This window comes from Leishmania braziliensis, chromosome 27 (genome assembly GCF_000002845.2).
Source record: "Leishmania braziliensis MHOM/BR/75/M2904 complete genome, chromosome 27".
Lineage (NCBI taxonomy): Eukaryota > Euglenozoa > Kinetoplastea > Trypanosomatida > Trypanosomatidae > Leishmania > Leishmania braziliensis.
This window is the reverse complement of record NC_009319.2, coordinates 1131784-1143934: the sequence shown is the minus strand read 5'-3', so window position 1 is coordinate 1143934 and position 12151 is coordinate 1131784. Positions and strand designations below refer to the sequence as shown.

General features: G+C 58.8%; 1 pseudogene across 1 annotated transcript; it reads right to left on the bottom strand.

Moving 5' to 3' along the window:
* Positions 1-2495: 2495 nt before the first annotated feature.
* On the bottom strand, positions 2496-4367 carry LBRM_27_2840 (annotated as a pseudogene). The gene has a single exon. A coding segment is annotated over exon 1 (1872 nt).
* Positions 4368-12151: the final 7784 nt, after the last annotated feature.

Genomic DNA, 12151 nt, shown 5'->3' with positions numbered 1-12151 from the left:
GCTTCATACAGCGGCACAGGGGGCGGCTGCCGCGGCGTCTCCCGTAATGAATGGCAGAGGGGCCACTGACTGGCGGCAGCGTCGCTGCGTCGCTCTGCTCATCCGATGTGGTGTCCGCATCCGTGGGAGAGAGCACGTCGCCCAGCGGCAGCGTCGCTGCGTCGCTCTGCTCATCCGATGCGGTGTCCGCATCCGTGGGAGAGAGCACGTCGCCCAGCGGCAGCGTCGCTGCGTCGCTTTGCTCATCCGATGCGGTGTCCGCGTCCGTGGGAGGGAGCACGTCGCCCAGCGGCAGCGTCGCTGCATCGCTCTCCTCAGCGCACAGGCCTTCACGTCGGAATCGCTCGATCCCGAGCTCCCGTCGCTGGCGCTCTCTGTAGCGGACTAGAGCGGCAGGGAAAACGCCCAAGCAGCGGTGTCCGAGTCGAGCACAGCTCAGCCGCATTCCACCGTTCGTGCGCTGCTTCATACAGCGGCACAGGGGGCGGCTGCCGCGGCGTCTCCCGTAATGAATGGCAGAGGGGCCACTGACTGGCGGCAGCGTGTAATGGCCTCACGTCTGTGTCACTCGCGATGTTGGTTGTGCCGGCATGCGCGCGAGCACTGCGATGACACGTCCGACCATGCTGTCACGGCCTCCCATGCTGTCTGCTAGTGCCTCATCACGATGCATATGTCCGGCTTCTCTTTCGAGGCGAGGCACGAGCATTGGCGAAAGCGGCGCTATGTCAATCTCCTCAGCGCACAGGCCTCTCCGTCATGAATCGCGTCGATCCCGTAGCTCCCGACGCTGGCGCTCTCTGAACGCGGACTAGAGCAGCAGGGAAAACGCCCAAGCAGCGGTGTCCGAGTCGAGCACAGCTCAGCCGCATTCCACCGTTCGTGCGCTGCTTCATACAGCGGCACAGGGGGCGGCTGCCGCGGCGTCTCCCGTAATGGATGGCAGAGGGGCCACTGACTGGTGGCAGCGGTAACGCCTCAGGGGCTGGACGCGCTTCGTTTGTGGCAGGTCCAACACTCGTGCACTCCACCATCTTCACGCTTCCACCTGTTGAAGTCATCTCAAGTTCATATGGTGGCTTTATTTCCGGCGGGGGGAGCATTGGCGAAGGCGGCGGGATGGGAAGGGGGCGGGGGACGGGGCTCTGCGCCATCGAGTCGTGGTTCATTGTGGGCGAGGCAGTCTTAAGAGAAACGCAGAGGGAAGGAGAGAGGCGAGCGGGCTAACGCAGGCAAAGAGAGAAAAGAGAGGGAATACGGAGAGAAGAGCACGGGGAAAGGGTCCCGTGTGTGTGTCTGTGTGTGTGTGTGTGTATGTGAGCGTGTGTGGGTGTGTAGGTGTGTACGTGGGGAGTGCGAAGAAAGGCGCTGCATCTTCATCCGTGGGCGTAGCACGGGTACATCACAGGCATAGACACACGTGGGGAGCAAAGGGGAGAGGAAGGGTGGACGTGAAGGGGGACAAAGAAGAGAAAGCGAGGGATGGGAGGAGGTGGGGTGGCAGCACGCCAGAGGGAGGATGACGCCAAGGGTGCCGTCTACGGAAGCAGGGGCGTTGGGGTGTGGTGTCATTCGATCGAAGAGTGGCAAGCATCTTTGCCAGGGGGGGTGCGTGGCGATTTACATTTGTTGTCCTCGCTGCCCTATGTCCTACCACTGCGCGAAAAAAAGCGGCTGCGGAGGCGCCTGTACAGAGAAGAGTTGGGGGAGGTGAAAACGTCGAAGTCGCTCTGCGCTGTGCAGTGCGTTGCAACTCGGCGTCTGTCGACGTGGAAAAAAATGAGGCGCCAACGCGCAGAGAGGCCCGCTGCACACCCCCAACAAGCGCGGATGCGCAAACCGCGGCAAGGGGGGAAAGCCGGAAGGTAAGGCGGACAAGACGGCGAGGCAACCGTAGAGTGGCAGGTGAGCGGAAAAGAGAGGCACAGAGAGAGAGGGGGTGGGCGGGAATACGCAGAAAAGGGAGAAGGCGGTGGCGGTAGGCGAATACCGATGCGAAGGTGCGCAGTGAGCTGCCCGCTGATCGTCCGGCTATATGCGGCACAGTGCCAGAAAACAGAGAAGGCGGCAAAATGATGACGTGGGCCCCTCAGGGGGGAGGGGGGGGGGGGCGGCAAGGCGGCCCCCTTTCGGGCAGACGGTCTCGGAAGCCGGATTACCAGGCCTGCGCCGCGGATGCCTTCACCGACGCACCCACGCGGAGGGAGAAGGGGAGGAGGATGGCCTTCTACGCGATGCACAATGATGAAAAGGTGATGAAACAAAAAACCGAAGGGGTCGCGACTGCCGTGCGGAGAAGGCCGCAGCGCAGAGTCGAGAGCAGCGATGAAATGACCTTCGCCGCTTAGCTCCAACCCATCCGCGCTGGCGTAGGCGTTCGGCGAACACAAGCGACACGAACAGGAACGAGGACAGAAAAGGCGAGAAGGCGAAACTTTGAGGAAGAGGGAGGAAGAGCGCAGCGGCGCGCAAACACACACACATCATAATCAAGCCTACTCGCCCAGCAGACCGTTGATGCGCAGGAACGCCTTCATGTTGGCCTTGCGGCCAGCGAACCTCTCGTACGCAACGTTGGCGTCCACCGAGTTGCCCACAGAGAGCACGCGCGCGCGCAGGTGATCTCCGTTCTCGCGCGTCAGCCCACCGCTCTCCAGGAACCACTCGAGCCCGTCGCAGTCCAACACCCGCGCCCACTCGTACACGTAGTAGTTCGAGGCGTACCCGCCAGCGACAATGTGCAGGAAGTACCCACTGTGGTAGCGCGGCGGCACCTCGGTCATCCCAACTCCAAAGGCCCTCATTGCCGCCTCCTCCGTGGCACGATGCCAGTGGAGATCGAGGTACGCCGCCTTGTCCACCTCGATGGTATGGAGGCCGGCACCGTACGTCTCGGCCGCCTTCATGCGGTCCACCAGCGCCTGCGGGATCGGCTCCTTGGTCTCGTAGTGAAGCGCGTAGTTCTTCAGCACGGCATCGTACATCGCCCAGTGATCGTTGATCTGCGATGGGAACTCGAGGAAGTCACGGGCGACGCTCGTGCCGGAGAGTGTTGAGTACGGGAGGTTGCTTAGCATGCCGTGGAGTCCGTGGCCGAACTCGTGGAAGAGCGTCGTCACGTTGTCACGGGTCAACAAGGCCGGCCTTCCCTCCGCCGGCTTCACAGTGTTCAGCACGTTGTACACGACTGGCTTTCGGCCAAGCAGGGAGGCCTGGCGAACAATGAATGTCATCCACGCACCACCGCGCTTGCCTGCACGCGCGTAGGGGTCGATGCCAAAAATGGCGAGCGACTCGCCCGTGCAGTCGAACATCTCGAGCGTCATCACATCGGGGTGGTACACCGGCAGATCGGTGCGCCGCTGCATCGTCACGCCGTAGAGCTTCTCCGCCGCGTAGAACACGCCGCGCTCAAGGGCGTTGTTCAGCTCAAAGTACGGCTTCGCCTCGTTCTCGTCGAGATCGTACAGCTGCCTGCGCACCCGCTCCGCGTAGTAGCGCCAGTCCCACGGCGCCAGCTCGAAGTCGCCACCCTCCTCGCGAATCATCTGCTGGATGTCAGCGGCCTCCTTCGTCGCCTTTGGCGCTGCCGCTTTGCCCATGTCGCGCAGCAACGCCTCCGCAGACGCCGCATCGGCCATCTGGTTCTGGAGCTGCCACTCCGCAAAGCTCTTCTTGCCAAGCAGCGTCGCCCTCCTGAGGCGCAGCTGCGCCATCTCGACCGTGATGGCGGTTGTACCATTCTCGTCGCCACGTCCGGCGCGCTGCTCGCTCGCCTCGAGCAGGCGGCCGCGCGTCTCGCGGTTCCTCAGTGAAGCGAGCAGCGGCTGCTCCGCCGTGTTCACAATGACCAACGCATGCTTGCCGGGGTGGCCGAGGCTCTCCGCCCCTTTCTGTGCCGTCGCGATCTCGTCCTCGCTGAGGCCCTCCAGCTCAGCAGCGTCAGCCACGATCAGCGACGCGGTCCTGCGTGTGTCCATGAGCCTCTTGGCGAAGCCACTCTCGAGAGTGGCAAGGCGCTCGTTCACCTGCTTCAGCTCCTCCTTGACCGCGTCGTCAAGGCCGGCGCCACCCGTTCGGAACTCCTTTTCGTGGTGCTCCACGAGGCGCAAGTCCTCGCCAGCAAGACGGGCACGCTCGTCGTATACGGCCCTGATGCGGCTCTACAAGGCGCTGTCGAGGTAGACCCTGTGCGTGTGGGCGGAGAACTTTGGTGCGTAGGCCTGCTCGAGCTTTTGCATCTCTGGGCTCACGTGTGCGCGCGTAAGCAGCGCCCCGCTCTCCTCGAGTGCCACAACGGTGTTCTCGAAGGTGGGCGTGTCGGGGTTGGCCTTGATCGCCTCGATCCCCGCCATCTGCTCCGCCATGCCCTGCTCGAAGGCGGGCGCGTAGTGCTCCACCTTCACCCTGTCAAAGGGTGGGTATTTTGGTGCGGCAGACGGCTCTGCTGAAGCAGCGGGTTGACGGACATGGCGGCACTGGTGGAGAGGCAGAGGCGGCACACACTGACGGGAGCAGAAAACGATGGCAGGCGCTGCACAGCGTCACAGGAGAGAGCGAGACGTGCCGGGGATTAACCGCGAGAAGGCGGGGAGTGTACGAGACACACAAAGCCCAAGCGTGCCTGTGGGTGGTGGCTGTGGCGTGGTCGTCGCAAGAAGAGGCCGCAGTGTAGAGAGACGAGTGGCACGGAGGAGAACGAGGCGGGGAAAGAGAAAGCGCGAGAGCCACTTGTGGGTTCGTGCTGCAGAGCGGGTGCGAAACGGCAAAGAAGACGGGGTACAACACTGCCGAGGGAGGCACAATGGAGTCGCCCCACCACCACCCCATGAGCGCGGATAGGTTGCACACCAGCGCAGGGCACAACACGGGATGCTTCAGCAAAACAAGAGAGACGACACCGACGGAGGATGTGCTGAGTGCGCCAGATAGCGCCACACGCAGGCGGACTGCAGGTGTGGGGAAGAGGATAAGATGAGTCTGCATGCGCTGTCACATGTCGGTGCAGCAGCAGCACAAGAGGAAGCGGGGGGTACCTACGGGGAAAGAGAGAGAGAAGGGAGGGGCACAAACAGCGCTTGAGCAGCAACGACAAAAGCCGTACGAGCGATGGAAGCCTCATCGCCCGGCTGTACGGCGCGGAGGGGGGAGGCGAGGCGCCGCACAGGCACCCACGCACAACTTTGGGTGGGCGGATGTGCACGACTCCCCGGGGTAGAAGAAGAAGAGACGCCGTCGTCATCGCACGCCCCCCTCTACCGCAAACCGAGAGGAGGTGAAGCAGCGCTGAAATGCTTCGCACCGCACACGGAGTGCGGCACGTCCTCGAGTGCAACACAGAACAGCACTCCGTCCATCGAGCGCACAAGCCGCTCGGTCTCGTGCTTGCACTTGCAGAGGCTCATTGAACACTTCCGGCACTCCGCCGCAAGCGCCTCCCACAGCGAGGCGTCCGCGGTGGCGTGGGCGGGGGGTAGTGACGTGGTGGAGGTGAGGGACATCTCAGCAGCGCCCTCGCCCTACTCGGCACCGCAGCGCGAGAGCGCCAAGAAGGCCAACGCACTTTTCTCTCGAAAGGGACACGTCTGTGTGTGGGTGTAACCCGCGTGGCCAAGTCCTACGGAGGATGCAGCAGTGCCGCACGCGATGGCGCCGTTGTCGCACGCCACCAGGCGCATACGTATACCAGCGGGGAGGAGGAGGACGACGAGGGAGAAGCAGAAGGGCTGAGGTGACGAGACAGAGAGCGAAGGAGAACGAGAGCCACGCGAGGATGCTCCCCAATGCCCTGCGCTGTAACGCATCCGCGCACGCAGAGAGAGAGGGGGAGGGGGTCTGCTGCACCCGCAGGTGGATGCTTCACACAAGCGCGCACCTGCCCAGCACTCCACAGCAATGGGCCCGGCTGCTGTAGATGAGCAAAGAATGCGAGGGGAGTGGCAACAAGAAGAAACACCGCGGCGCAGAGGAGCTCTGCAGACCGCCCCGTGCGTCTCTGTCGCTCACCACTCACGTATGCGCACATGCATGCGTACAGCGGAACAGTGACCAGAGCGGTTGGAAGGGCTTTGAAAGAGCGGAAGAAACATCTGCAGGCGCGCGTCTTCTCGTGTCTCACCTGTGAGGGAAGGCAGAGAGGTGACAGCCACGCGGACATTCGTCGACGCGCGTGCACTGAGGGGGGAGAGGGGGGGTGAAGACACGAGAAAAGCCACAAAACATTCCCCACAACACACGACAACTCCACACACACACACCAGCGGATGGCTCAAGTGACGCACAGATAAAGCGGCAGCGCCTCTGCGAAGAAAAGAAAAAAGGGCCACCACGGCAGGGCCTCGGAAAGGAGAAAAAAGGAATCGACGGATGTGCTTCTGAACAACATAACAAAGGGGGCCGCCACGGCAGGGCCTCGGAAAGGAGAAAAAGGAATCGACGGATGTGCTTCTGAACAACATAACAAAGGGGGCCGCCACGGCAGGGCCTCGGAAAGGAGAAAAAAGGAATCGACGGATGTGCTTCTGAACAGCATAACAAAGGGGGCCGCCACGGCAGGGCCTCGGAAAGGAGAAAAAAGGAATCGACGGATGTGCTTCTGAACAGCATAACAAAGGGGGCCGCCACGGCAGGGCCTCGGAAAGGAGAAAAAAGGAATCGACGGATGTGCTTCTGAACAACATAACAAAGGGGGCCGCCACAGCAGGGCCTCGGAAAGGAGAAAAAAGGAATCGACGGATGTGCTTCTGAACAACATAACAAAGGGGGCCACCACGGCAGGGCCTCGGAAAGGAGAAAAAAGGAATCGACGGATGTGCTTCTGAACAACATAACAAAGGGGGCCGCCACGGCAGGGCCTCGGAAAGGAGAAAAAAGGAATCGACGGATGTGCTTCTGAACAACATAACAAAGGGGGCCGCCACGGCAGGGCCTCGGAAAGGAGAAAAAAGGAATCGACGGATGTGCATCTGAACAACATAACAAAGGGGGCCACCACGGCAGGGCCTCGGAAAGGAGAAAAAAGGAATCGACGGATGTGCTTCTGAACAACATAACAAAGGGGGCCACCACGGCAGGGCCTCGGAAAGGAGAAAAAAGGAATCGACGGATGTGCTTCTGAACAACATAACAAAGGGGGCCGCCACAGCAGGGCCTCGGAAAGGAGAAAAAAGGAATCGACGGATGTGCTTCTGAACAACATAACAAAGGGGGCCGCCACGGCAGGGCCTCGGAAAGGAGAAAAAAGGAATCGACGGATGTGCTTCTGAACAACATAACAAAGGGGGCCGCCACGGCAGGGCCTCGGAAAGGAGAAAAAAGGAATCGACGGATGTGCTTCTGAACAACATAACAAAGGGGGCCGCCACGGCAGGGCCTCGGAAAGGAGAAAAAAGGAATCGACGGATGTGCTTCTGAACAACATAACAAAGGGGGCCGCCACGGCAGGGCCTCGGAAAGGAGAAAAAAGGAATCGACGGATGTGCTTCTGAACAACATAACAAAGGGGGCCGCCACGGCAGGGCCTCGGAAAGGAGAAAAAAGGAATCGACGGATGTGCTTCTGAACAACATAACAAAGGGGGCCGCCACGGCAGGGCCTCGGAAAGGAGAAAAAAGGAATCGACGGATGTGCTTCTGAACAACATAACAAAGGGGGCCGCCACGGCAGGGCCTCGGAAAGGAGAAAAAAGGAATCGACGGATGTGCTTCTGAACAACATAACAAAGGGGGCCGCCACGGCAGGGCCTCGGAAAGGAGAAAAAAGGAATCGACGGATGTGCTTCTGAACAACATAACAAAGGGGGCCGCCACGGCAGGGCCTCGGAAAGGAGAAAAAGGAATCGACGGATGTGCTTCTGAACAACATAACAAAGGGGGCCGCCACGGCAGGGCCTCGGAAAGGAGAAAAAAGGAATCGACGGATGTGCTTCTGAACAACATAACAAAGGGGGCCGCCACGGCAGGGCCTCGGAAAGGAGAAAAAAGGAATCGACGGATGTGCTTCTGAACAACATAACAAAGGGGGCCGCCACGGCAGGGCCTCGGAAAGGAGAAAAAAGGAATCGACGGATGTGCTTCTGAACAACATAACAAAGGGGGCCGCCACGGCAGGGCCTCGGAAAGGAGAAAAAAGGAATCGACGGATGTGCTTCTGAACAACATAACAAAGGGGGCCGCCACGGCAGGGCCTCGGAAAGGAGAAAAAAGGAATCGACGGATGTGCTTCTGAACAACATAACAAAGGGGGCCGCCACGGCAGGGCCTCGGAAAGGAGAAAAAAGGAATCGACGGATGTGCTTCTGAACAACATAACAAAGGGGGCCGCCACGGCAGGGCCTCGGAAAGGAGAAAAAAGGAATCGACGGATGTGCTTCTGAACAACATAACAAAGGGGGCCGCCACGGCAGGGCCTCGGAAAGGAGAAAAAAGGAATCGACGGATGTGCTTCTGAACAACATAACAAAGGGGGCCGCCACGGCAGGGCCTCGGAAAGGAGAAAAAAGGAATCGACGGATGTGCTTCTGAACAACATAACAAAGGGGGCCGCCACGGCAGGGCCTCGGAAAGGAGAAAAAAGGAATCGACGGATGTGCTTCTGAACAACATAACAAAGGGGGCCGCCACGGCAGGGCCTCGGAAAGGAGAAAAAAGGAATCGACGGATGTGCTTCTGAACAACATAACAAAGGGGGCCACCACGGCAGGGCCTCGGAAAGGAGAAAAAAGGAATCGACGGATGTGCTTCTGAACAACATAACAAAGGGGGCCGCCACGGCAGGGCCTCGGAAAGGAGAAAAAAGGAATCGACGGATGTGCTTCTGAACAACATAACAAAGGGGGCCGCCACGGCAGGGCCTCGGAAAGGAGAAAAAAGGAATCGACGGATGTGCTTCTGAACAACATAACAAAGGGGGCCACCACGGCAGGGCCTCGGAAAGGAGAAAAAAGGAATCGACGGATGTGCTTCTGAACAACATAACAAAGGGGGCCGCCACAGCAGGGCCTCGGAAAGGAGAAAAAAGGAATCGACGGATGTGCTTCTGAACAACATAACAAAGGGGGCCACCACGGCAGGGCCTCGGAAAGGAGAAAAAGGAATCGACGGATGTGCTTCTGAACAACATAACAAAGGGGGCCGCCACGGCAGGGCCTCGGAAAGGAGAAAAAAGGAATCGACGGATGTGCTTCTGAACAACATAACAAAGGGGGCCACCACGGCAGGGCCTCGGAAAGGAGAAAAAGGAATCGACGGATGTGCTTCTGAACAACATAACAAAGGGGGCCACCACGGCAGGGCCTCGGAAAGGAGAAAAAGGAATCGACGGATGTGCTTCTGAACAACATAACAAAGGGGGCCACCACGGCAGGGCCTCGGAAAGGAGAAAAAGGAATCGACGGATGTGCTTCTGAACAACATAACAAAGGGGGCCACCACGGCAGGGCCTCGGAAAGGAGAAAAAAGGAATCGACGGATGTGCTTCTGAACAACATAACAAAGGGGGCCGCCACGGCAGGGCCTCGGAAAGGAGAAAAAGGAATCGACGGATGTGCTTCTGAACAACATAACAAAGGGGGCCACCACGGCAGGGCCTCGGAAAGGAGAAAAAGGAATCGACGGATGTGCTTCTGAACAACATAACAAAGGGGGCCACCACGGCAGGGCCTCGGAAAGGAGAAAAAAGGAATCGACGGATGTGCATCTGAACAACATAACAAAGGGGGCCGCCACGGCAGGGCCTCGGAAAGGAGAAAAAAGGAATCGACGGATGTGCTTCTGAACAACATAACAAAGGGGGCCGCCACGGCAGGGCCTCGGAAAGGAGAAAAAAGGAATCGACGGATGTGCTTCTGAACAACATAACAAAGGGGGCCACCACGGCAGGGCCTCGGAAAGGAGAAAAAGGAATCGACGGATGTGCTTCTGAACAACATAACAAAGGGGGCCGCCACGGCAGGGCCTCGGAAAGGAGAAAAAAGGAATCGACGGATGTGCTTCTGAACAACATAACAAAGGGGGCCGCCACGGCAGGGCCTCGGAAAGGAGAAAAAAGGAATCGACGGATGTGCTTCTGAACAACATAACAAAGGGGGCCGCCACGGCAGGGCCTCGGAAAGGAGAAAAAAGGAATCGACGGATGTGCTTCTGAACAACATAACAAAGGGGGCCGCCACGGCAGGGCCTCGGAAAGGAGAAAAAGGAATCGACGGATGTGCTTCTGAACAACATAACAAAGGGGGCCGCCACAGCAGGGCCTCGGAAAGGAGAAAAAAGGAATCGACGGATGTGCTTCTGAACAACATAACAAAGGGGGCCGCCACAGCAGGGCCTCGGAAAGGAGAAAAAAGGAATCGACGGATGTGCTTCTGAACAACATAACAAAGGGGGCCGCCACGGCAGGGCCTCGGAAAGGAGAAAAAAGGAATCGACGGATGTGCTTCTGAACAACATAACAAAGGGGGCCGCCACGGCAGGGCCTCGGAAAGGAGAAAAAAGGAATCGACGGATGTGCTTCTGAACAACATAACAAAGGGGGCCACCACGGCAGGGCCTCGGAAAGGAGAAAAAAGGAATCGACGGATGTGCTTCTGAACAACATAACAAAGGGGGCCGCCACGGCAGGGCCTCGGAAAGGAGAAAAAAGGAATCGACGGATGTGCTTCTGAACAACATAACAAAGGGGGCCGCCACAGCAGGGCCTCTGAAAGGAGAAAAAAGGAATCGACGGATGTGCTTCTGAACAACATAACAAAGGGGGCCGCCACGGCAGGGCCTCGGAAAGGAGAAAAAAGGAATCGACGGATGTGCTTCTGAACAACATAACAAAGGGGGCCACCACGGCAGGGCCTCGGAAAGGAGAAAAAGGAATCGACGGATGTGCTTCTGAACAACATAACAAAGGGGGCCGCCACGGCAGGGCCTCGGAAAGGAGAAAAAAGGAATCGACGGATGTGCTTCTGAACAACATAACAAAGGGGGCCGCCACAGCAGGGCCTCGGAAAGGAGAAAAAAGGAATCGACGGATGTGCTTCTGAACAACATAACAAAGGGGGCCGCCACGGCAGGGCCTCGGAAAGGAAAAAAAGGAATCGACGGATGTGCTTCTGAACAACATAACAAAGGGGGCCGCCACAGCAGGGCCTCGGAAAGGAGAAAAAAGGAATCGACGGATGTGCTTCTGAACAACATAACAAAGGGGGCCGTCACGGCAGGGCATCGGAAAGGAGAAAAAAGGAATCGACGGATGTGCTTCTGAACAACATAACAAAGGGGGCCGCCACGGCAGGGCATCGGAAAGGAGAAAAAAGGAATCGACGGATGTGCTTCTGAACAACATAACAAAGGGGGCCGCCACGGCAGGGCATCGGAAAGGAGAAAAAAGGAATCGACGGAGGTGCTTCTGAACAACATAACAAAGGGGGCCGTCACGGCAGGGCATCGGAAAGGAGAAAAAAGGAATCGACGGAGGTGCTTCTGAACAACATAACAAAGGGGGCCGCCACGGCAGGGCATCGGAAAGGAGACAAAAGGAATCGACGGATGTGCTTCTGAACAACATAACAAAGGGGGCCGCCACAGCAGGGCCTCGGAGAAAAATAAAAAAGGGGACGCACCACGTGTAGTATCTGGCAGATGTTCAAGAACACCCGCTCATCACGTGTGCGCCTGCAAAGAGAGGGAGGAAAATGCGGCCTGTTGCGCGGTGAATCTGTGGTCTGGTGAATTTATTTAAAACCTAAATAAAGACACTGATGGCGTGCGCGCGGCATCGATGCCGGTGAACGTATAAGCGACGATTGGTGGGAGGCAGTGGATATACGATGTAGGAGGGGGCGGCAGCGGCTCTTCCTCGTCCAGCGATAGGGCAGCGAATGCCTGGTCCAGCTGTGCGCAAAGGGGACAATGGCTGTGCGGCAGCATCGCTGCCCCGCTAGCCTCACTGGACAGTGTGTCGCGCAGAAGTCGAGCGAGAATGAAGGGCACACGGCGGTCTCTGCAGTGGGTTCCCTCAGTACACATAATGTGCCGGCCGCGGTATCTGCGTCGGCGGACACGCCGTCGCTTGACACCGCTCGTGCGCTGCTTCTTACAGCGGCACAAGGGGCGGCTGCCGCGACGTCTCCTGCATCGGGTGCCAGAGGGGCCACTCACTGGCC